Source organism: Microplitis demolitor, chromosome 8 (genome assembly GCF_026212275.2).
Source record: "Microplitis demolitor isolate Queensland-Clemson2020A chromosome 8, iyMicDemo2.1a, whole genome shotgun sequence".
In the NCBI taxonomy this organism is placed as follows: domain Eukaryota; kingdom Metazoa; phylum Arthropoda; class Insecta; order Hymenoptera; family Braconidae; genus Microplitis; species Microplitis demolitor.
The window spans coordinates 16,603,254-16,630,852 of record NC_068552.1 but is presented as its reverse complement, the minus strand read 5'-3'; the positions used below and the strand labels follow the sequence as shown (position 1 = coordinate 16,630,852).

The 27,599-nt window shown below is 35.0% G+C and overlaps 1 protein-coding gene across 5 annotated transcripts in view; it reads right to left on the bottom strand.

Annotated features, from left to right (window-relative positions):
- LOC103578861 (homeobox protein homothorax) overlaps positions 1-27,599 on the bottom strand; it is a 262,266-nt gene that overhangs the window by 209,781 nt on the left and 24,886 nt on the right. For all 5 annotated transcript variants that reach the window (XM_053741611.1, XM_053741613.1, XM_053741612.1 and 2 more), the window contains exons 4-6: positions 25,664-25,714; positions 17,544-17,594; positions 12,990-13,178 (exon numbers count right to left, since the gene is read on the bottom strand). In XM_053741611.1, coding sequence (XP_053597586.1) covers positions 12,990-13,178; positions 17,544-17,594; positions 25,664-25,714 — 291 coding nt within the window. The remainder of the gene's footprint in view (positions 1-12,989; positions 13,179-17,543; positions 17,595-25,663; positions 25,715-27,599) is intronic.

Genomic DNA, 27,599 nt, shown 5'->3' with positions numbered 1-27,599 from the left:
CCGGGGTTATAAATAAATCCAATAGCCTTCTCCGACATTTGCTTGTCCCGCATACACATTTACGTGTAAGAAGAAAGAGAAAGAGAGAGAGAAAATGAAAGAGTGCTTACAGCTTCAACTCCCTTTCGTGCTCATCTGCAGTGCTAAGATGAGTTTGTGGTTTAAATGCGCAAGCGCGTGTACGAAAGTGTGTACGCTCGTCGCGAGATGTTGTTTTGTAGCGCCGGAATAGATATTGGTACGTTGGCGTGCGGAGACAGGGAAGTGCCACTATTTCTGACATGAGCAAGAAAGACAGCTTCATATAGATGAGAGAATAATTTTTCAGCGAGTTTAGAACATATTTATTCGTCGATTTCTCTTTCTTTTACCGCATTCCGTTATCTCACTTTTATAACCTCACATTTTTAAGCAAAACATTATCGTGAATTAATCTGCTTTGAATAAAATAATGCTGACAAATTATTAATGCTTACGACTTGTTCATTTTTGCTTCAGCTGATTTAATTTGAGATGATTTACTTGTAAATTTATTTTCGCTGTACCAAGCCGCAGAAAATCGCAAGTGAGAGCAGAAAGATTCAAATTAACCTTAAATCCAAAGACTGAAGAATTTATCGAGATGAATTTAAAAAAAGCAAGTTACTGATAGACATTGAACATGAAATAATTAAATAGACTTTTTGAACTAGTCTCTTTGAAAGAGACAAGTCAGCATGAATAGACAACTGGGGCGAACGAGCCGTCGATTGTCACAGCAAGTTGTTCTGGCAAGCGTGAGTTAAATTGCCGGATGTTTGACTGGCCCGGGAATGAGTCTCTTATCATTGATCTCAGGACTAGCACCGCAGCCACCCAAACAGCAGGTTCTCGAGTACATATATAGTATATAGTATACACCATATACCTCTCGACGACAAATGAAAGTTTATTTCTCTAGAGCTAACAAACTCGAATCCTCGCCGGGTGCAAAAGCACCCGTACATCCATCGACTAGTGATGTGGTTGTGCTCGGCTGGTCAACACACCCGGACAGCAAGTGATGAGATTTGCGAAAAATATAAGAAACAAGGAACGCGTGTCATTGGCTCTCGCCTTGGCTTGTTAGTTGGCACACCTGCCGGGCATCCCGATGTGCGATGACGAGGTTAGAAAGAATAAGCGACTTGTTCTCTTTATTATTATTATTATCATTATTGTTGTTGTTGTTATTATTATTGTGATGGGACTCTAAAGAGAAACTTGTGGACGAGCGACCCAATGTTAAGCTGGTTGTGCTGGTGAGCAGTCTCCGATTCCAATCCGTACTACAACTCTCAGTTAAAGACGGAGACAGAATTATAGTCGTAAAAGAATGTCATGTGGGAACCAGCGATAGTATCTCGAATTAGAGGCTCTTTCTGGCGACAGTGTCGCGTACTGGCCGAGAGTTAAGAGAACCAGTGGAAGGAAGAAGGTAGATCTTGAAGGCATTGTCGAGAAAGATAAGCTGTCTCTTCTCAGCAATATATATATACATATCTTCTCCTCAACGCCTTTCCACCACTAACATACATTATATACTAGTCTCGTCGACGCGACGACAACGACCACCCAAGTGCGTCTTCCACGTCGTCTTCAGTCAACTCTATCGATGAATGACAAATCAAAGAAACCCCGTTGATGGCATCTGCATTTTAGCAATGCACAAAAGGCCTTACTTTTCAACACACAACTCTCATACACGCAGATAGACATACATATCATCACGAATTCCCCCAAGTTCTGATCATTTTGATGACAGAGATAATCACTCGTGCCCATATCATGGAACTCGGAAGTAGACGCGTGTGAATTGGCGACTGACTAATTACCGCTAGGTGCAATCAAATGCACAGCGCAGACCGCTAACAGGCGTAAGTATCAAACTTATACTTGTGCTGGGTTTTGGTGTGTCACCAAATCACTGGTTTACTGATGAGAGCCGCTGGCGATGTCGCTGATGCTTTATATACATACGTGTATACACTACTCTGTCTTACGTGCTCTCTAGTTGGTGAAACATGACTCGCGAAACGCGTCCAAAGGCTATACGTCGCGGAAAACAAGACTGAGCGACGCAGAGGCCAGCTACGTATTTAACACTGCGTTCCGGCCTCAGATGTATCACGACCAGAGACACGCCAATTATGCTGTTCTAGCCAAGACGTGTCTGATCGATAACCACAGGGTGAAAGATCAAATTATGTATGAATTAATTTTAAAATGAAAGATAAAAATTTCTGTTTATGTATTTATAAACGCAGTATAATCTAATGCTGTCTATATTTAGATTCAAATTTATATATATAGAGTTGGGTGATGAAACTGTTTGGCAAATCGTCAGTCATATGGCCTATGGCAGTCTTCTAATAAACAGACGAGGGTGCACGACAAAGGGACCGAATAGAATATTTGCATGAGCTTTTCGCGAGCCACTATACATATATGTATATATACACAATAACGGTGCTAGTGTAACACGCAGTAAATTCCCACTGTACACACTATACTTGTAGCTTTTCCTCTAATCCTCTAATAGGATTTATGCTTGTGAGCTCGATTACCTCCAGTCAAGGATCCCAAGCACCCACGCTTGGCAAACGTTTACCGCGCTAATTTCCACTACCCTTATTATTGAGGCTGTATCAAATCCACAAGGCAAATACACGCCATTTACTTTTATACACATATATAGGTATAAATATAGCTTACTCAACGAGGGATAATTGCAATGGTGTCAAAAGAACCTGGACAAGCAACATAATGCTCATAAGAAGAACAAAAAAGAGCAAAGTGTAATTCAAGAGTGAAAAAAAAAAGTAAAAATGAAAATACGCTAAAAATTTTAATTTCCAGTCCTTTTATAGGCCGCAGCGGTAACGATAAAATTTCTATGAGACTTTAAGTCCAAAGATACGTCCTCGTACTCGAATCACGTACGGCATGACTTCTTTAGTAATCGTATATCGCGTTGATCGTCAAAAATGTCCGAGCAAATAGTTTTCTTCGCGCCTACCTGACTCGTCTTTGTCGTTGTTGTTCACGTCTTAAGATCCCTGTTACCTCTTACGCACTTATTCGCTTGCCCGTTTGGTCACTTCTACATGTGGTTAATACTTGGGAGTGTATCATCATATATATATTTATATGTATATATGTGTATATACCTGGAGAAGATTCGAGGAGAGAAAAGAGTTTAAAACCCCCCTTCCACGTTACCGGTGGTGATGCTGAGATGGAATGCGCGGTCCATTCCCGCTTCGGGTCCCCGTAGTTTCTTCAGTTTGCTTTGGCTTTCTTATTCTTTTACGTTCCCTATACAACGCGACAGACAACATACTACTTGTATTGGTTTTATTTTAGTTGATTCGCGTCCACGTCACATTCACATCCACATTCACGTTCTTCTCTTATTCTGAGTGTGTGCTTGTATTGTGGATCGGTGATTCTCTGGCTTATTTGGTGACCAATCGAACCGCTTTAAAGAAGAAGAAGAAGAGTATCAAGCGACATAGACGGGAAGAAAGAGTATACTCAAGTGTTTCACCATCTTCTGGTCGTCCTCGTCTTAGTCGTCGTTGTCGTAGTTGTCATTCTCCTCCTACTCATCCTCGTCTTCTTATTCTCAATTTCTACATAACATTTCTTCGTCTTTGATATTCTCACTCGCTATGTCCATCTTAGTCGGTTTGCCTTTCATGAGAGCCGGCCCCCGTTAATCCTCAGCAGATCCCGCCAGGATCCCACGGAGATGCGCATGAGAATTTGCATACAAGATCTTCTACCTCTTTCTCCATTCTCTTCTTCATTTTTATTTTTTTTTATCAATACTTATTTTTTATCCTTTGTATTTTTAAATTTATATACAAACATACTGAATATTAAATTTGCGACAAAGAAATTAATTTTAATATTTAAATAAAAAATACTTTTGTAAAGAAGTCAATTAGAATAATTAAACCAGAGAAAAAAATTAATCGAGTGAAATTACATCCCAGTGCACGGTCTTTTTGCTGAAATTATTAGCCAATTTCATAAGTGTGTGTGTGTGGTAATCCCTAAGGGGAAAAGGGAACAAACGTGTCCTGGTTCGATCCGATAACCCCGAAGAATTTGACGTAGAGGGTCCTGACGTATTTTCCCCTGGCCAGGAAGTTAATCCGAAGCATATACGCGAGCGATTACCGTTAATTATATTTTCCTAGTGTGTACATACACATGAACTGACTATAGTATGAGACCAGAAATATAAGAGATGTTACCGTCTCATTGTCGTGGGACACCAGACACTTGTGTTTCCTATATTTACATTTTATTTGTATGTATGGAATACATGCATACATACATGTTGCACAGAATATATGTAGATGTGAAGAGAGAGGAACAAAGACGAGTTACACTCATTTGGGTTGAACATGTGAGGAAAAGAGACACTAACACAAGTGCAGAGACGGAAAAGCACCCTCTCTGGAAGTGAAGCTATAGACACACACCATTCGCCCTTATAACGTTAATACCGACTATAGCAGACGAGGGGCAGGATTAAATTGGCACCAATTACCAGCAAAACACCCTCCGTGCTATACTTGTTCCCTCCATTTTTATTTCCTTCTCGCTTCCACATCGAGCCCACCCTTCTCGCGTTACCCAAGACTCTCATGTTTTCGCGGGGGTTTTATTATAAATATATATCTATATATATCTATAATAATGTTTCAAGAAAATTTAACCTTCTTTCCGTTCTTCAGACACCCTTATATACCCGCTACACCGATATTACATTATGAAAATATACCACCCCAAGCTGACATTGCGGGTGCCAATGAAATTATGAAAAATAAGTCCTTCATATTTTTTTTTCTTCTATTTATTTTATTTTTGTAGCCATTATTCGTTAAATTTATCGTAAATTTAAAATAGTAAAATTATTGTATTGTCGAGTACTAATCGTTCATTGACCCTGTCCACTGTTTATATTTATATTTATATATTTTTGTCCAAATATTTAAGCTATATCTAAAACAAATATTATTCAAATGTTTGCTTAAGATTTTTTCCCTGTCCTCATAATCGAAACCTTGTAGTTTATAACAGAACCTTATTATTTACCCATAACCAAATAAAAAAAAAACACCTTTAACTATTTACATATATAAATAGAACATGGTACATATTTGCATGGGAAATAATTATTTCTGTTAAATAAAATTGAATTTGTAAAATAATTGATTATAAAAAATTAATATGGATTATTTTAGATTTTAAAATTCAAATTAAAATCACGTCACGAAAGCGTGGGAACCAGTACAGTAACAATAAATACATGTACAAGTTTTGATGATTAATTGAGAAAATTATAGGTAATTTTGCACGGACGATAAAATAGTGATTTGATTATTTATGCAGACAAATAGACGGTAAAATATAAAAGACATATTGTGTACTCGTGAGCAATCTTAATGCCGCAGATTGTAGGTGTGTGATGTAGATGGCATATATATATGTACACATAAATACAAAAGTGCATATTGTACATATAAGGTACGTACTGTGTACAGCAAGTACACATATTTGTTTTGCGGCGGTAAAAGACACGTAATCGGTGGTTGAGACACGACGCACATTGGCGGTATTAAGTACACAAATGGGCGGTCTTACATCGCGTAATATCGCTTCCTCCAATTGGCTGAGTCGTTACACTTATCGCGTTACTCAGTGAACTATGTGTAATGCAAACTGTAGACGAGTATGTGCTGTCGCGGCACCGCCGATAGTAGAGGTAAAAAAAATTTTTAATAAAAATATAAAATAAGCGTATTAGCGGCGTAGAGCCTATATGTACATTTAAGTTGATAAGTATGTGAGGAATAAATTATACCAATAATAGTATGCCCGTTATATTATTATCGTGTATATTTTAACTTTAAATATTCATCGAGAATAAGGATTACACTAGACTAGAATAGCTTGCTGACATATTAAATATGGTTTTATAAAGAAACTGCCTCATGCTTACAGATAATTATTTATTTTTCCATTGACGTCGATGAAACGTACTTTTTTATACCGTATATGTGTGTATGTGTGCATGTGTGGGTGAGAATATAGTCAGACTTTTAGGCGTTATATATTACATTTCAGGTGTTATAAGATATATACATTTTAACGCGTGAAACAGAGACAGGGCAAACCGCATTATTCGATATATTAATATCATGTATAACATGCTGTTGATGTACACAACCAACCTATCCACGCTCATAGATAATTTATTATCCTGCCAGTAATGTCGCTCACACAATGACTGTCTTCTCGATTTTGTGACACAGCAATAATCGGACAGTCCGATCTGGACCAATGGAGTTTATTGTGTTGGCATTTAATCTAACGTGTGATTTTAACGTTTAAAATTGTACTTGTTATTTGGTATTTTATCTTTATTGATAACTCGAGAGGCTTAACGCGTATTTTTGCAATACATTACATTAATGGCTATTACGCAAGTGTGTAAATATTAAAAGCAAATTTTGTTATAGTGTAAATATATGAAGAGAGAGTGTGAGAAACACATGTGATAGCGAGTATTAATTTTAAAAATATATATTTATGGGCGCAGAGAGGGCTGAAATGTGGAAATAAAATTTAGGGGTTGCGTATAAATAATATGAAAACAATTTAAAGGGGAGCGGCACGATAAGACTCCGAAACTTAGAGAGTTTTAAGAAAGTATGGGTAGAGTATATATATACTTGTATGAAATACTTGGGCTGGTATATAAGTCGATGGGGGAGGAAAAGAGTGAGACTCGCGAGTATCGCCGTTGTTGAGGATGAAAGTGGCCCGGTAACAAGTTTTACTGCAGTTTTGCGGCTCGAAACTGTGAGCGCGTAACGGGCAGCAATTGAATTTAAATATTCAATTATGCGATGTGTAAATGAAATAGAAGTCCTATGCAAATGGCTACACGCTAAGGGTTGTTGCAAATTTAAAGGGTTAAATATTTATTAGACGAGGGTTAACCGAGATTTATGGACGGAGGTTGCTCTCTATACATGCCGCACTACCGCGGCCGGCTCTGCGACGTCCGGAGAAAAAAATAAAAAAGTAACACGATCGTACTCCGAAAGGTGCTCAGCTCACCTAGGGCGAGCTCTGGCGCAGTACCTTCGGGGAATCACACGCGAATCGCTAATCCAGATTTTATTCGGCAACAAAAGAAGCGACCAGTGAAATAAGTGCAATTTAAAGTCACACACATCACGGAATCCAACCAACCGATTTCACTTAAAATTGTAAGCATCCAAGTCTCCCTTAAATTATTTAATAGACGAGTCGATTTATTCCATCCACTTCTCCGATCTCATTATTTATTAGCTTATTTAAATACTAACAAAGTAAAAAACTTAAAAATTATTTATATATTTTTTAAATTCGCATTACTAATAACAGAAAAAAAAATACATACATATTTTATTTAATCACTTTTTGTAGTTTAAAAATGACAAATGACTTTTAGGTTTAATTAAAAACATAAAGTAATAAATAATAAAAGTATCACATCACGGAGTCTTATGTTAATTAGTAATACGATTTGGTGGTATATTTATACAAATATGGCATGCCAACAGGATATATGAATAAGGAAACGTTATTATAACGATGAGAGTGCGGTCGATTGTAAAAATAAAGTAAATAGTCATGATAGTTTTTTTTAACTCAACAAGGCTAACATTTATTTATATATAATAATGAAAATACGTTGATTGAGACAATAGTTTAAACATTATTTGTTATTTATTATTATTATTGTTATTATTATCGGTAATATATTATATCACTATGATTCTAGTCGTATACAATGTCCGAGTGAGTTATTTTCCACATAAGTTTTATTATTAATTATCATAATAATTTTTTTTTTTTAAATCTTGATCTTATTTACGGCTAAATTTCAAAGTATACAACACACACACATTTACAATTGTCACGCTTATACTTCCCGTTTTATATTATGTATGTATACGCTCGCACACTCAATTTATTAGAATAATAATGACAGTATGTTTGATATCTGCATATCCATTATTAACCGATTCATCATGTCCAATTTAGTAATAATAATTAATAATCAATTAATTCATTATAATAATTAATAATTATAATAATTTCTTCTTAATCTTCTTTATTATTATTATTATTATTATAATTATTATTCGATCGTGTAATATATGAGCCATTAATTATCGTTATTATAATAATAAATCACTTATTTTATTTTTAATTATTATTATTATTATTAAACATTATAACAAATTATCCAAACAATATTTCCATATATGAAACAAGAAAAAATAACGTAACTAATACGACAACAAATGCATTCGATAATCATGAATTAGACATTGCGTTTTTTGGTGACATTTATAAAATTCTTGTTAAAATATTTTTTTTAAAATTAGATCATTTTTTTTTTCGGTTTTAATTTTGTTGCAATAAAATTTATTTAAAAAATATTTTCACAAGGATTTTATAATTACGCAATCAGTATTTGATGTCTCGAAAAATATTAAAATTAAAAAAAAATATTTGTATTTTTAAAGAAAAAATAATAACAAATATCACGGAATTCATTAATCGCATTATTCAGTGAGTAATTATTTAAAATAAAACAAATCGAATTTTTTCAGAAATTTTTTATTTATTTTTTTAATCATCGAATCAAAAAAAATTATATATTTCTGGATAAGAGCGTAAAAAATTTGATTCATTTTATTTTAATATATATGACTCATTTCCTATTCACTCATTTTTTAAAAATATATGAATGTAAGTAATTAATATAATAAATGCATTTAAGCAACGTATTTACGTTATTGAAACGAGTGAAGAGGTCAAACAATGCGCGAGACGAGCGAACGAATAAAAAAATTTTTTTCAATGTGATAATTGCGGTTACTATTATTTTTAAGTAAAAAAAAAAAGTTTTTATAGAAAAAATTTGTACGTGTATCACTGATTGCATTAATCATTAAACGTTCTCTCGTCTGTAGATATCGTCATATATAATTTTAATTAAGTACACAGTCTTGGCAATGATGCCCACTGCAACCTATGGCACTAAGTATTCACGTTTTTTTTTAATTTTCCATTTTTTTATCGTCGCTGCGGGCTGATTCCATTTATCTTCAGTTCTTTACGTAATTCATGTGTTAATAGAATGTAATTAATTGAGAAGAAAAAAAAAATAAAAAAAAAAAAAAAAAAAAAAAAAAACAAATTCACAAATTTATTGAAAAAAATTTAATATCCAAATTCCGGCGATACAAATTACATGTTTTGAATGCATAAAAATTTGTTTCAATATAAAGTGAACTAAATTTGATTTCGGTAACGGTTTACTCCATTTTGTTTGATGGATTCTGCATTTCCGAAAATGGTGATCTAGTGATTTCTCCGGAAATCACTAATGTCCTCAGTGTGTCCGTTGTTATTTTTATAATTTCGGTAATTTGGTTAAATAACTACACTAATAATTATTTATAAATAATATAATTTTGTTTGATAATATATATAAAATTAAACAACAAACCGAGATAAATCTCGGCCCTAGGTTCAGCACTCGTAACTAGGGTTCCAGCCAACAGGGGCCCAAGATTCACCACCCATAATTAACACCGTACTTGATCCAAGCATCGACTCGTAGAACTCAAGACGTTAACGGGGATCCATCTTTCATCGAGTTTATGTTTATTATAATTTAAATATACACGTAAAAAAAAATAATCACTTGAAAAAAAAAAAGAACAGAAAAAAAAAATATAAAAATAAAATTATTTAATAAAATTTCTCGACACAAGTGAATCCCCACTGCTGCTCCATGATACCCCGAATGCATATCCTGCACCCCAGTTATTATTATTTTTTAAATAAATCCTTCATATATATGTTTGGACATCAGATACATGCTTTTATCCTCACTCAAAATTTTTTTATCCAAACATCAACATGTGAAAATACAAGTATTTTCACATATATTATTTGATTTGTAATTTGTCATGTAATTCAAAAAATTTACGTATCAATGTGTGTCAATGTTAATTTAATGATGTAGTTAAAATATTGCAGTAGTATCTTATGTTATGAAATAATTTAAAAAATAAATAAATAACAATGGTAATTTATTCGGGGGTGCAGGTTTATATTTCATTTTATATATTAATTACTTTTTATTGAACCACGGGGCACCACAGGTTGGCAGCATCACAATATATATCTATATATATTTTTATACTTTTTTAAATATCATTTATATTTTTCATTCTACAAGTCAAGGGGCTCAAGTACGGGGGCTGGGGGGTGGATCTCGCGCGCCCTGCCGGCCAGGACTTGTACCTCACACAACTCCCTAGTTACGAGTACCGAGACCTAGTAATTAACATTTATGGATACGCAGTATTTATTCGGCCGCATTTTAACAATTATTTATTTTTCAATTATAATACAATTTCGCTTTTACAATTCACTCTTATTTAAATATCATAATAAATATATACAATTCAAGAATTAAAAATGCGCTATCATCTTAATTATAATAATGATAATTATTATAATTATGCTAATTTTTTAAAAATAATCATTTTAATATTTATATATATATATATATATATATATTTATAAATCATTTTGATTATTCTCCTGATTCATTCATTCACATGTCTAACAAAAACATGTGGAGCTTTAAGATACATACGTATGTAAAGATTACAAATAAACTTTCACATACTTAATGCACAATATACGATTGGTAACGCTAATCACTTAATAATTTAAATTAATCTACTAAAAACAATTAGTTTTAAAATTATCCTTTATCTCTTTCTCATACTAAATATATTTATTAATAGATATTTATATTTATATATTTTGTTACTTATTTATTATTATTATTATATTTATATTGAGTCTCATTTATTTAAAAATAGACGAACTTTTTTTGACGTGTCCTTAAGCCTATTTACGTATTTCCTGATCACGATAAGCTGAAAATCGTCTTTGGTATTTAATGTATTTAATGTTAATGAAAAATTTAATAAAAAATAATCTTAATATAATTAATAAATTTGTCACATGAAATTTAATAATTAAAACTACCAGACGATTTATACTCAGCGATTCATATTTAAAAGCGTCTCTTGTTGAGCTGAACGTCAGCGTTGCAATTAAAATACATCATCGACGTACAACATCATGTACCCGTGTGTACATTGCAACGGAATGTGGTATATACATATATAAATATATATATATACATACATATATATATATTTATTTATAATGTCTACCTTTATGCCTCTAGGTCTCCAAACACATGTTTTTAATCATCATATTTTTTAATGTTTTTTTTTTTTTAATATCAATCGACTCGCCACTCATTTAACTCATCATATATTCCCGCCAACGATAAGTATAAAAAAAAATTAATAGTGATAATAATTAATAATTAATGATATCAATAAGCTAAATCGACTCGTGTAATAAATAATCGAGTAACGAGAATTTTTAACATTACTAAATAATAAAAAGTTATTAATAACATATCAATAAACTTTAACAATCTAGAATATAATAATTAAGTAATTGTTAATTAATGTAACCAAGAGATCCGTTAACAATAAAAATATTCATTAATATTATTATGATTAAAATAACATTAATGATAAAAATAAATTGAAAACAAAGTCAAAGTCTATATGAAACAAACTCGTTACTCGATTTATATATAATATAATATATATTTATATTTAGTATAATATACTCCCATAAACGAAAGACTCGGTGCTTCCTACGCGTATTCCGAAGCATACTTCTTATAATTTTATAAATATTTAAATAATTAGTTTATAAAATACCGCCGACGCCTCATCCTCAACTACCACTCTGTCAACAACGCGGCGCAACGACGTACCGCCCCATGCCGATTATTATATTATAATAATTATAATTACAATAATATAGTAATATATAATAATAATAATATTAATGATGATAATAATAATCATGACAATAATAATAATAATAATAAAATAATCAAAAGATATATAATGAATAATCTCATTCCATGCCGTGACTACCTTTCAGCTGTTGAGCAAGACAAGAATAATGACCAGTTGTTGTTGATGTTGTTGTTGTTGTTTATTTTTAAAAATAGTGTCAAGTATTAAGAGACAGGATCTAAGCGCAGAATGCAATACGGCAGTGAGCAGATACACTAAGGAATTATGAGGAGGAAAAGGATTTTTTTTTTATTTTTTGGAAGGAGATGGTAACACACATTGTGGAAAGTACGGGAGACAAATAAAGATGATGTGTGATAAGACAAAAAAGGATTTTGATTTTTTTTTTTTTTTTGAGTGACAGGATGAAGCAAGACTGTTTAGACAGAGAGAAAGAGCGTGAATGGATGAAGAAAGGAGAGAAAGACACCCGCGAGACGTCAAAGTAGACATGTAGACATGATTAAAAAAAATAAAAAAAATATAAGAACTGTTAGATTGAAAGGAAGATCGTGTAATTATAATAATGAGATATTAGATGTTATAAATTATCTATTACGAACACGGATAAACGGCCGAAGTGATGCTGTGGTAGGCGGCGAGGGCGGCGTGCGCGTGCGCGTGCGCAGGGGGCGCGGAGGCGGCGTGCGGCGAGGTGGCCATCGCGGAGGCCGCCGCGGCTGCCATCATCATCTGTTGGTGCGAACGCTTTAGGGAGTTGGGAGTTGTGGCGGCGCTACTTGGGGTAGTGGTGTTATTGTTGTTCGAATGCTGCGACGGGTGATTTTGGCTTTGGTTTTGGCTCAATTGCAAGGGGGTGGTACTGCCGATGGCATGGTGATGGTGGTTGTGATGGTGGTGGGGGGTGATCGCGTCGTGCGGATAATAAGATGTTGACGATGGTGAGGTACTCACAACGTCTGGTGTACTGGCACCGTCTGTGTGGCTTGTGCTGTCTGCTGTACTTCTTGGTCCGCCGTCCAGACCGTTACCCAGTTCTGGTGGCTTCGAACTCTCCCGGTCGTCGATCACCAAATCTATTGGCATTTTACCCTTCAGACAGCTTATATACCGGTGGCAGAAGTTGTCGCAGAGCTCGTGTACCTGGAAACAAAAAAAAAAGAAACGTTAATCAGCAAACTATTTTCATCACATGTTATTTTTTATATTTTATAGTATATATATGTAGGGATAAATATTTGCGCGCAAATTGAGGTATGATCCAACCAAGAGGAGAATAAAATACAACCAAAGAAGGATAAGAAGAAGAGCAGCTAACAGCAGGAGCAGAGGCTTGACCGGTGTCCAGCCGAGCATAATGCTATGTATGCAAATGAGCACCGGCAGAACCTATAGAGTATACCCCCGGACTTTAGCATCGTCTTCTCGACCCGCCTTCGTCCCTTCAGCGTCCATCCACCAGCTCAAGCCGCTCGATTGAGGCTTAGAAATAAATTTATTGCATAAAGGGAAAAAATTATGAAAATAAAAAAAATGGTTATCTTGTTATATGTAAATTGGCTAAAGTTGATTGAGCCGCATTATATATATGATATGCCGCCGCTTGGCATACACTCGTCGATGCTCGATTGTTGTCCCATATGCAACTGTATTTATAGGATGTAGATATGTATAAATGTATGTATGAGTGTATATAGGCACATGTATATTATTTATCCGCTACCTATAATAATACGCGGTGGTCACTTACGACGCCATTCTTATTAGGCAAGTATTATGTATAATAGAAGTGGTCGGCCATCTTGTCTAAGACTTGCTAGCCAGACTGCCAATGAAAAGTTTGCATTTAATATTCACTGTCTAAGGCCTCTGGAACAATACACGCGTTTTTAATGCGTAAGGACCTTCGTTTTGCAGACAAGTCTATCTCTCATGTCCTAGATGAATTTTTACTATTCCACTTTATTGCGTGGCTTCAAGTTCTACAGATTTTGAATTATTGTGATTGTTATTGTTGACTTTGATATCTCGTAAATTTGAAGGACAGAACTTTCTTTAAAGCAGGTAACGTGAGATGAGATGACTCTCTACTCAAGATGAATTGACTGTAAGAGAGCTAACGAGAAACTAAAGTGAAGAAAGAGAGTAGAAAGTGTGTGTATATATATATAAAAGAAGGAACCGAAGGACAACGACTGACTATAAGGTAGGACTGGTTAGAATTTGATCCATCGAGTGACTTTAACCGGCTGGCAATATTCAAACTAAAAAATAACGAGTCCTGATTACTGATAGATGAGAAGATTTTGCCTGTGGATATGTACACTTTTAACTTTTTTTTTTTTTTTTTTTTTCGAAATGTGTCTAAAGCATATATTCAATTTAACACGGTGTCTTTGAATGTGTACCGAAGGAAAAAGATACTGATGACGTGTTGTATCTCTTCTCTTATATGAACTACTTGACGTCATTCAATACTCGCGACTAGCAGTATACGATGATGATCATCATCTCGACCTTGCGACACACGATCCGGATCCTCTATGCACCACTCAGAGATACTCTGTTACATACCCTCGTGCAAACATGCTCAATGACTTCTGGACAAGTTGAGCCCGGCTGGCTATAACCTGGTACAGTATAAAGATCAACGTATATGGATACACGATATCTTTTACTAGAAATAAATCACCAAGAAAATTGCTGTCATGCATGCAGAGCCGTTTTAAAATGTTTGAATTTTAAAAAATAAACCCAAGTTTTCTCAAGAAAATCCTTTGATAAAAGGTTGCTTTTTTTAAACCAAACAAAAATATTAAGGATTGGAAGAAAAAATAGTCTGACTGATAAATTAAAAGAATAAAAAATTCAAACATTGTTGTACAAATTTACTGGTCACGGTTGATTTTCCAGGAGATCGAGTTGCCGTGACGCATGCATTTGAACAGTAAACCGCAAAATTGCAGAGGAGACTTAGCATCAAAAACCGGTTTGTTTGCATCGCGGAACTGACCGAGAGAAGGAAGTGTATACATACATATATATGTATATATACTTTAAGTAAAGTAAAGTAGAGCCTCTCAGGTCTTAAGTCTTCAGCAAAAATATCTTTCTCTTGCTTTCTCTGTACTAAGATTCAAAACAAGTCTGTAGTCTGTCTTTGAGTACAAGGTACAACGTAACCAACCGAGCAATTGAAATGGTCTAAAAGTATACATACATATATAGATATGCATATAAAAGCCTGAAGCAGTGACGAGGCGTTGTACAGCAGGGCGGTCACGGCCCAACCCAGGGAATTTAAAGTCAGCTTGCACGGTCTGCAAAGTCGAGTACAAAATAAGCGGGAGCAGGAGCAGTAACACAGCAGTGGCAGTTCTCTTGCTATCCAACGACGTCGCTGGAGCGCGTCGACGTGGCCGGCGCTCCCCTTGGTTAGTACCGGTCAAATGTAATTATGCTAATATACTATTGGCTCGGGAAAAAAATGTTTAACGCAAAAGGGGAGATAGGCACGTACCGCAGGCTATCGCAAATCCCGATTGGTCCTTATTTTTTATGCTATACACATACTCCAGAGCTCCTCTGACTCTTTCCAAAGACTCGGGTATCCATGGAATCCACAGATCACGCGTCCTCGCATTCTACCAGCCTCGTTGGTTACTTTTAATCCTTCGACACACACCTAGATGCTGCTCCTGTGTTGCACTGATAAATATATTGAACAACGACCAATTTAATCGCTGGAGAACCCACGATAAATAAAGATTCCTTATTGGACTGTACTTCAATTTAAATTTGAGTTGTTTAGTAGTTTTTGTCATCAGCGGGGAACTACTTGCATTTGTCCTGAGTCATGACGACAAATGACTTGAACGGTTGGATTTTATTTGAACGAAGAATAGATTAAATGAGAAAGTACGTGGATACAAATAATGATTGCGAAAAGTTGGAAAACGTGGGAACGTTAAACTTTTAATGCTAAAAGTCTATAAAGATAATCGGTAATCACCCGATATTATTACCCATTTATTTATGTATATATTATATATAGAAATAGCTGGAGATTTTTAAAAATGGTTTGTGAAATATGGGCAATTCAATGGTAAAGTTAAAGCCAAACCCAACCCATAGATTCGTCGCCATCAATGGCCCTCACTGTCAGGCTGGATGTCGATCGGTTGGTTGGTTGGTCGGCTCGCTGGTTGAAAGAGAACGAATAGAGAGAATTTAGCCGCGGGTATCAGCAGCAGTTTATAACATAATCACCGTGAATGAGGAAAATTGGTATGAAATTGCCTGATAAAACCGGGCTGACCAGTAGCTCTGTCTCTCTTGGATCCCCGCATTGGCTTTGTGAGCCTTATATATCCTTATTTTCGTGGTGCGCTCTCAATATTATCGATTATTATTATTATAATTATTATTATTATCATTATTGTACTCTTGTATGCCAGTGAAAGAGTAGAGGCTTTCGCTATTTTCGATGGAAATACAATAGATGCTCGTTGTTCAATATCATGCATAATTTATAATAAAATAACAATCCATAAAATATAATATCAAGTGAATAATGGATTTTTGTCAAGTATAAAAATTATGTAAAGCCAGAAAAATGTGCGCGTTATTTAAAAGAAATTTATTAGCGAAACAACTTGTCAATCATTGCCCTCAATTCGTCGTAATTCCTCGGTCATATGACGGTTGTCTTGAGATTCGTAGAAGTTAATACACTTTTTATGTATTTAGTCTGAGAAAATAATGAAAAATGTTGAATGTTTGCTACGAGACACGAAACGAAAGGAGAGTTTACTGGAGACGCGAATCAAAATTGCACTCAAGAGGTAATTTTAGTTCTTTGCCGAGCATTGGACAGCTAAATCACGCCACTTAAAGCGAAAGACTCCAAAGTAGCCTACAGTTAGCTATGAAATCCAGGATCTAACAACAACTTCTCAATCTTACGAGCTTTCACTGCTATTACGGAAAATAGCTTCTACTAGTTTTCTCATGAGCTGCCCGTCATGACAGATGGTACACTGACTATCCCAGGTGTTAAACTCGCGAGGGCGATATTCTCTTCTCTTTATTCTCTATAAAACCGACCAACATATATGACCAAATATAATCACAAACATCTAGACTATGCGTCACTACTTCCTATACCCAATTCATAAGAAATGAAAATTCCATGATGATGGTTATGGCAAATAAACGTTTAATGTATGTCCAACATACATATTAGCCGAGATTGCAGGTACAGTTTGCTCTAGAGGTGGTAGTCTAACCTCTTGAGGATAAATTTACGATCAGTTGAAAATTAACGAGCCACTTGAATCGCTCTTGAATCACCGTATCAAAATCCTATTGTTATTACTAACACTAACACTCCCACTACATATCATAATTCTGAGGATAATAATAACAACATTATCAATTTTTCAATATCGCAAGGCGGAATTTATTGTTTTCCAAATTATTGAGCGTGTCGAAAAATTCAAAACTCACCTTTTCAAGCTCAAGGAGGTGAAACCGGAGGACTTGGATCGCTTGAACCATCTGCAAAACAAAAACAAAAAAATTATTATTATCATTATTATATATATTATTCATGAATAAAATTAATAATGAATTTAGATGAGGACTAACAATTATACACAATGGCTTTTGAAGAGAGGAAGAAACCAGAGAGAATATATATAAAAATCTATAGACGTTTTTATTGTGTATACAATACGCACAATTTTTTTTTGCCACATCTCTTTCTCTTTCTCAAAAGGAGGACTTGTGCTGCCGTTGTAGTTGCCTCGTTTTTTTGTTCATTTTTAACCTCGCAAATATGACGCTGCCGCCGATTTATTTCTTTTCGCGGCGTTAATTGACTTCGCATCCGCGCCGGAAAGAACGAACGGAATGCCCGATACGGTTCCATGACTTGGGTTCTGATGCTCTTCTGCTACCAAACGGAACAAAGACACCGCGTAAAGCTTCACACACACACACACACACATACACACATGTACACACCCATCTATATATACCCATACACATAATAGCAAAACCATGGTTGTTTTCTTATTATATACATTTTCTCTCTTAAAAAGAGAGTACACTTGTACTGGCGTATCGTTCACCAAGAAATAACTCGCATAATTTTCCAACTCCCCGTGACGTTTAATGCGCCATGGCATAAGTCGACAAGATTCACCCTTTGCTTAATAACCAACCGGTCTTTATGCTTCTGCACTCCACTCTCTCATTATCTATCTTCCTATACATTCTCTAGTTTATCTACACACACATCCATACACTAAGTACATTAGTGCGTTCATGAGCGTTTTTTTTTCTTCGTCAGCCAATCCCGATCTTCAATTAGATGCTGGTTATCTTAATTATCAATTAGCAAACTTACATTTGTATATATTTTATCAATTTATTCTACAATAATGTCTCTTACGCACATGCATATATATTCACGGCACCGCATCCACTTGGTGCAGTTAGTTATATTAAATATATATGTTACTGCAATGTATATTTTATTATCAAGAGGCCTATAAAGACTGATATGCCACTTGATCAACCTGATTGCCTAATTTAAAAACAACTTGTAAGTATTTGCCACCCGCGAAGACATTGATGAACGCTTATTTCTTATTTTTTTCTTTACATCTAATAATATCACATATGTTTTAATAAATAAATATAAATATCTTCATAAAGAACTTAACAGTGTTTCGTTATTCATTAAAATATATTTATATATTTGTAGATCAAAAGCGCTGAAGTCCGCAGAGGCGCGAATCAGGCGTTGGGATTCAATGTAAGAGATGATTCGATGCACCGGGTAAAGATCGGCAGTGCAGCTAAAGTACAATGTCTTCTCTGTATTCTTGGGGGCGTATTGCATTTCGTATAAATATGTATATAGATATATATACTGAATATGTATATGTAGATATGCATATGTAAAATGATGTATATTTATAAATATATGTGGATGTTATGGGTGTAGAGTATGTGTGGATGTGTGTATTGAAAGTATGTGAATCGTGAACAGAAGGCGCCCGGGCGTAATCGAGACGTTTTGCCACGATCGGTCATCACGTGATATTAATTAACTGAAGATGTGAAGAAGGGAGAATATAAAAAGATAAAAATTAAGATGGTGTTATTTATAAGGCCTACCAGTCACGCTGAGCGAATATTTTTGTTGACGTGTAAGCTGAAGAATGTGTCATGTTTCTTGTCAATTTGTTATTTTATTTTATATCATATTTATTCTGATTATTTTTTGTCCAGTTGTTGTACTGATCTATAGAGTTGTTGTGTTTTAATAAAAATGTTATATACGGGTGTTAGAATGTCATTAAATCGAGTAGTCTATTGTAACATCACACACGTCGATTTGATCGTTAATTACATGATTACTGAGATGTGTGGCAATTAATGAAAGGTAAAACGATGTCTTGTGTGTAAACCTTTTATTTTATATTTTATTTATGTTTGTACGTTAACACGTTTAGTTACTTGATCTGAGGCAACAGATGAACTTCTAAACATACATAGATCCAAGTCAGTGTGTGTGGATGTGTGTAACTATTAAGTGCATCATCGTGAATGTCACCGTACGATTTCCAGCCACTTGAAAATCTACGACGTCGTAAATCTATCTCCGTGTAAGTCTCGCGAATCAATAGTAGTAACTATCACTAATAGACGATAGGAAACATATTTATTTCATTTATTTCTTAGAGAGCTCTAGTAGGTGAATGAAAAATGATTTAAAAAAAGTTGAGTGCACGCTCAGAAAAAGGATAAAAAAAAATGTCGCGTTGTATTATTGAATGTGTTATTGATTCAGTAACAAACATCGACAGATGGATGTATAGATTTATATATTTGTATGACGATGAGGGCAAAAAACTACTCAAATCGATTGAAGATGGAATAAACCAATTTGCCAATCTTACGACTACAGCGACGTCAGTCGCAAATTATTGTATCGTTATCGCTATTCACTCTTTTACTCTCTTGCATTATTTAAAGTCTCCACTGTCTCGTATATTTCTTAATCAATTTATCTTTCTCTTGGTTGCCGAGTGCACGGACACAAGTATGTAATAACTATTATAGTAGTTGTAGTAGTATAAGAGTAATATAATCATTAACGAGCTTCCTCAGAGTGTCGATTCGGCTTTAAATATCGCGCAATAAATTCGCACATCGCGTGTGCCTTATACTATAAATGAGATGTTTTAATTTTTATTTAAACGCCAGAGACCGATTTTTACTGTTATGTACCCTTGCTACTTACTTACTTGTATATATATATATTTATATACAATCGATGAAAATACGTGTGCAAGAGAGAATGTGTGGGTGAGTGAGTGAATTAATGAGAGAGAGAGAGAGAGATGTGCGAAAGTTTATGTGCCTCAGCCGGTTATTATACGATCGGCTGAAAAGGTCGTTCGTGGCCGCGCGAGATAGACGCGTCGCTTAATGAATGAACGTTAATTGTATCAATTATCAATGAGGAAGAGACAGTAGAGAGAGTGCTGGCTGGCTGGCGCGAATCACCACGACCACTATTCCCTTATCGATGAACGCTGATTTACGACTTGCCTTGTCCTCGTCGCTTTATTATTTCACATAAATATAAAGCTATATCTATATAAAATATTTACATTCTTGGCGACTATAAATATATTACTACACAGTCTTTGCCTGGAAAATAATGATTATTTTCAATGCTAGACAGTAAAGCGACGAGAAATTTTCTAAAGTGTTTTCTGCAATGCAGGTACCGGCATGTGGATTTAATTTGTATTCTATTATTATTTTAAATATTTAATACTCTTGCGCTAAAGCAAAATTAGGGAATGCTGAAAGAGAAAGCCACACACGCCACATGAGGTCATTTGTACGGGCCATCAAACGCCGGGTTTAAGCAGTGTGTCTTAATAGCCAGAGATTTATAGTCCCAAAGTCTTCTCGCGTTGTGACTAGGTGCATCATCTTAAGCTGCGAGTCAGAGTTTTAAAAATAATAAAAAGCTCGAGGAAAGAGAGAAAAGAGGAAGCATCTTCGCGCCTATTATACGGGGCCACGAAGAGTGAGTGCGGAGAATGAAGGTTTAAAAAGAAATGACTAAATAAAAGTAAAAAAATAGACGACGCTGATGAAGCACGAGGCAGAAGGCATGTGTGTGTATATGCGTGCGGGACTTTACTGCACCTGCATTTTTGTGAATATTTTTGGCGACATTAACGTCTTAACGAGGGCTATAACAAGCCCAAAAGGAGGAGTATCATGTGCAAGTCGTTTTCTACTACATCTCTTCTTCTTTCGTTTCCTTGGGTTTCTTTTTTACACTTGGTTGCACTTTGCAGCACCGACTTACACATGGATGTGTATATTTGAACCAAGAGTTTGTGGAGTTTAAAGTTATGTCTGATGGAAGAGCAGAGCCACTAAAAGCGTCTGAGTTTGAAATTATAACCGAGGTGAGGACCACCCTTTATTCCTACACTCCTGGGGGACTCGTTGATTCCTCATCTACCTCCACTCATTAGCTTATATGTATGTATGTATGTATGTATTATGTCTCTTTTATTTCTGAGGATGCCAATGGAAAATGAGAGAAATAAACGAGTTTAAAAGACACTGCAGACGTCTCATCTTATAATACACATATAGCAGTCTAGCAGCAGCAGCGACGACGACGGTGGACGAGACGTTAATTTTTGCGCCGAGACGAATCTCATACAGCTTTTTTCCTGGTCAAGAGGCGACCGAAGGACGAATCCTGGCGCGAGGACCACCCGAGTTGTCGTTCGACATGTCCATCGCGCTCTTTCATCGATCTCACTCTCATCAGCTTGCTGGCTCATCCTCATATATCCCTCGGACCCTTTTACCATGACACTGAAACTCATCCAAGATACATACACTTGGTGAAAACCGATTGTGTTGCCCATTGGATCCATATCCACGTCATCTTCTATATCCATACATATACATATATATGTACGGATATATACTGATGTATGGCCATGCGTGTATACTCATCTCATGAATATCCTTGAGTGTGAGGATACAGTTACAAGTTACTGTGACTCTCTCTATCAGTTACAAAATTTTTTTTGTCCTCTGGTATCCCGTGACCGTGTACACAGAGAGACAGAGGAGTAGAGTAGATGAAGAGAGAAGTAGTCAAGAGTGAAAAAAAAGGTCTGGATGAAGAGACGTCAACAGATTTATGAGACAGTCAGAGGTCAATTATCGAAATTGATATGTCCCTAGAAATTTAACGAGGAGCATCTGAGATATGTTTTGAATGGGGTACATAGAATTCCAGACCTGGGCTTCATCATCCTCAGCATCAGCAGCATCATCATCATCATCATCATAATGATAATTATAATTATTATGACAATTATAATAATCTGACGGCGCAAGAAAAATTGCAAGCAACACGAAGGATATGATGATATGACGGACATCCTCAGCTGCAATTATTTTTAATACCTAAGACCGACAATTAGCATCTCATTGGCTCATTTCTCGCGTATGCTAATAGGAATCTTATTTAAGACGAGTATGCGTGCCTAACCCTTGATGCTTGTTATTATTTTTATTTATTTTAGTTGAACTCTTATTTTACCACTATCACAGTCTCTCTTGAACTCGCTCGGACCGTCTTGCTGGGCAGCCTGCTGCTCATCGAAGACTCTTGTGTGTGCGCCAGTATCGTTTTGCTCTTTTCTGGTCGCGACCGCTGGCTTCCCTCGTTTCGTTTACGACGTCGCTGGACGGATGAAAAAACCAAGAAGAAGAAGACTAACTTATGGCACAAGTGAGAGCACACAAATATTTATACGTAAGAGAAAGAAGCTGAAGAGGAAGAAGAAGAAGAAGAAGAAGAAGAATAAAAAGTAAGACGACTTGGTTTATACGCCCACCTCGAGTGTCGCCTCGAGTACCATCCTCGTGAGGCCACAGACCCTGGCATCGTCTGTTACAGCTTATACTAAAACCACACTACACTAGTAGAAAGTTTGCTTTGATGTGTGATTGAATAGTAGTCGAGTATAAACAATTTCAATGTTATGTTCAGTTGTTTGTAAGTTTAACATTTTATTTTAGTTAAACTGTTTTTTTCGTTTGTTAAAACTTGAATATATTATTGTCGACATCAACAGCGAGTCATCCAACGTGATCTGGTTGTCACGACGTTGTTCACGACGACACCGACGACACCATATTGGTCTCAAACTCATGCGTCATTTGTTACAAAAAGTAAATAAGAAAAAAGGGAGAGAGACAACAGAAGAGGTGGTAATGTTGAAGTTGAAGGTAATATAGAGTAGTTTGTATGACTTGTATTGGTGAGTGCCCGTAAAAGAATCCAGCAATTCAACTGGCACATACTGTAATGGCATTTCCGAATAGGATCAGTTGGCAGACGGAGAAGCAATCTACTTGCCAGTAGACTTTTCCATTCTGCGAAATAATAGTGCAAAAACGTTATTCTCTTATTCTTCTTGGTCTTGTTCGATCGGCGTCACACTCAGTGGCACATGAGAGAAATGGACAAGGCCGATGTAAGGGAGCGAAAGAGAGAGGATTGAGAAAAAGAGAGCACAGGGGTCATATAATAAGAAGAAAATGAGCAGATGGAGGATGAAAAGGTGTGCTGGTGGTACTCTCTGGGTATACAGAGCTCAAGAATACTCTGATGGCAAAAAAAGCTCAAATGCGACTACGTGCCTCCTCTTTCTTCTTTTAACGATAGAGAAACTCATTGCAAGCAGATTGCGATTTGCCACGGAGCTAATGAAACCAACCACCGGTATACATCTACACTTTTAAAAAAGTACTTTAGGTCCATTTAAAAAACATTAGCTTTGAAAATTCGTCAGCAGCGAAATTTTAACGACTGGGAATTTATTCTTCATTATATTTTTACTAACATTCTCAGCAGATGTCTCAATATCTCATTAAAATTGACAATAAAACTCTTTTTATCTTCCATTTATTCATTTATTTATTTCATACGCCTCCGTGTAATTATTTAACTTTATAAATTTAATGTTAATTCATACGATTATTTATTTATTAGGCAATAAGTGTTTTATAATTGAAAAAAACGGCTTCAACTATGTCTAAAATTTGTCGCAATATTGTGTCACGACGGTCATTAAAATTAAATAATAATTTACTGCGGCAAATAAAAGTATGTTTTTAAGTAGTCGTAAAAATGTTTTTTATTTATTATAATGTATCTGTGGGTTTTCGAATTTACCAGCTGATAAGTATTTATTCTAACAGCACTATCAATTTATTCATCATCATTTATTTATAATGAATGCAATTAAAAATCTACATATACCTACGAATATATCTATATACATCTGGGTATTTAATGTCCCGATATCAGGACATAAGTGTCCAGTTATTGATACTTTTACTTGACATGTTTCTCTCTGTCCAAACAGTTTACTTTATCTCGAATCATTAAAAAAAACTTGCAGATTCCATCTCCTTCTTCTCTATACAAACAAACGCGACACACTCAGCTCACTTCTCTCCTCTTTACAATTTAGATGGAATCTGTTTTTCCTTAGACGTGCCAGTGCCATCACCAACACTCATCTCGGGCACATTACTTATATGTATATATATATATATATATATATATATGTTGCACAGTACAAATGCATTATGTTAAATATATACAGCAGAATATAAGTAAGACACTGGCAAATCGCATAATATTTATATTCTTTTTATTTAAAATTGTTTTACGTTTTTTGTATTTTTTAAATTATTATATATACATATATTTTATTTTATTTTATTTATTATATCTCCAACATTCTCATGTGTCCCAAGCAGCTGCTGACAGTCGTGACACACGAAAGATTATCTCACGTGGGCGACACACAAGTCCAGACTCATCGGTTCCTCTATCATCTTACAAAAGTTTTACCGAACGAAAAAAAAAAAAAAAAAAAAACATTTTAAAACGTGATGAAATGTTTTTTTTTTCTTCTCAATACTAACGAGATCCTTTGTAACTATTTTCACGATAAGACAATGTATCTTTAGCTAAATCGTAATTCTTAAGAAAATGTAGCCAAGTATAAGACAAAGATGACGAAGTCAAAAATAAAATAAAAAAGTCTAAGGACCTGTGGATATAAGTTAAGAGGCCCACTTCCCACGCGTTATCTTTTAGATCGAAACACTCAAGAAGATCTTTAAATATATTTATTCCTTGGTTCTTTGGTACTAAACTACTTTGTAGAGCGTACGGTAAAAGAATGGCCGCCGTAGTGCCAACTTGCCGTTGTATTAAATTCTATACAACTATATGCCCATACTTTATTTCAAGAGAGGGAAAGTTAAAAGCTGCAGTCTACTTAAATATATTTAAAACCACTCCTCTACTACAATTACTTAACTCACTCAAAAGTCAACGTTTAATTATTTTTATCATCATCTGAATAAAAAATTTATAAATTCTAACTGAGTGAAAAATTGAATTTTATTTAACGTCTTAATAAAAAGAGGCCTGATGAAAATTTAAATGAAAATATTTATTTAAAAAAAAAACTTACCAGCGAATCCACCTCCGGGTCTGCAATGTAGTAGGGTTTCTCTTGTCTGATCTGAAACAAGCGCATACACAAAATCACATAAATACTTAAATAATTAGATCCACCGGTAATTACAGTATTAAGGGGGAGGGAGGTAGAAAGGACGATAATATCGCGGTAGTGCTTTAAGCGATTTCCCTCGCGTGCCTCCACTTAATTGGTGTTCCCCTCCGCCCAAGGATTTCGTACGTGCATAGATTGAGATTGAGTTTACGTATGTCTGTGTATGGTTGTGTGTAACTACTAGACAAGACTGAGATAGCCGTTTTATCGGGCGGAAATACGCCGGAAGAAAATCAAATCTAAGTGGAAATTAGTTGATATTGTCGATTAAATCGTATAAATTTTTTTAATTGATAATTAATTTAGGGCTTTTGAAGATAAGTTAAATAATGGCGTGTGCACGTGAGAGTTTAATACATGGGTTTATAAAAATTAAAACCAATAGCGTTACACAATATGTCCATAAATAATAAATCCATGTAATGTAAGAAACAGAAGCAGCCAATTGTATTCATGAGCTTGAATTCTGAATGGAACTACTTCCCTCATCTTAAGTGTATAGTGTATAGTAATGAAGGTGTCTCGTGTACCAAAGCCAGACAAAAATACTGTCAACTTGACCGTGAGACAAGTAAGAGAAGAGGAAAGAGGTTGAGACATAGGTATAGTAGACGAAGGTATAAAAAGTATCGGTATCGGTATTGGTATTGGTATTGGTAGAAGTTAGCGATGGTGATATGGTGGAGAAAGAAATATACGAAGAAGAGTATCGCGAGGTGAGGAAAGACGAAAAGAGAAGAAGGACTAGTTCTTGCGCCTCCTCTTATTCTGGTCATCTGTTGTTTTTCGATGGTCCCCGAGCGACCGCTAGCGCCGCGCAGGTAGACATCCCGATTACAAATTGTAAACAGCTCGATCTTCAATCCTATATACTTGTAAGACTTGCTTCAGATCTCGATTTTCTCGACTTAGAAAATTTTATTTTTTATTTAAATAGATAAATATTTATTTTTATCAATTAAGATAATTTATAAATATTTTTGCTATGTATGATAATATTTATTGGAGTTAAAGTAGTTTGTTGGAAAATTATAAAATGATAAATTAATGAAAATTTATAAATACGAGCTATAAATACGTTGTAAAAACTATAAGTGTTGATTTAAAGGCTACAGAAATATTATTTCCTCTAGGATGTAAAGTGAAGGCAGACGGATAGATGAATAAGAAACACAACGAAAAGAATAATAAACTACTGCATGTACACACTATTATACATATATTGTACAATGTACATGTGTATGACGTCATGGTGAAATGTAGTAGTTGTGCAAGTCTAGGGAATGTTAAAAATAATATCTGATAATATTTAGATAATGATTTTAAGTTTGGAGATGTCTTGGAGCTTTTCATAATATGAATGTATGTGGATTCTACTAGAGGATGTCATTGTGTAAGTACCAAAGTTAAGTAAAAGGGTAGTGAAGTATACAGCTAACGGATATCATCGGGCTTACGCTAGCGATGTGTGAGAGATCTTGCTAAAAGATATACGCGACAACAGCTGCCGTTGCACTAAAAGTAGTAAGACCGTGTGGCTTTTACCTTCATTTCGGTACACAAACTGCTAAACTTTTACCCCTTTTCCATCAGAATCAACACAACAGAAAACAACAAAATGCAGCACATGTACGTCGAGTAAAGTACAAGAGTAGATTGGAATTGTATTTTAAAGAAAAAAAAAAACGTTACAAAGTTTTTAAGTAAAAATAAAAAAACATTTTTACGGCGGCTAAAAACGTTTGTGTTTTAAGCCTGAGTACTCTTCTAGTAAAGGTATATAGATATATTTTTTTTTATAGAAACTCAGTAGTTGATGTTTTTTAGACAACAA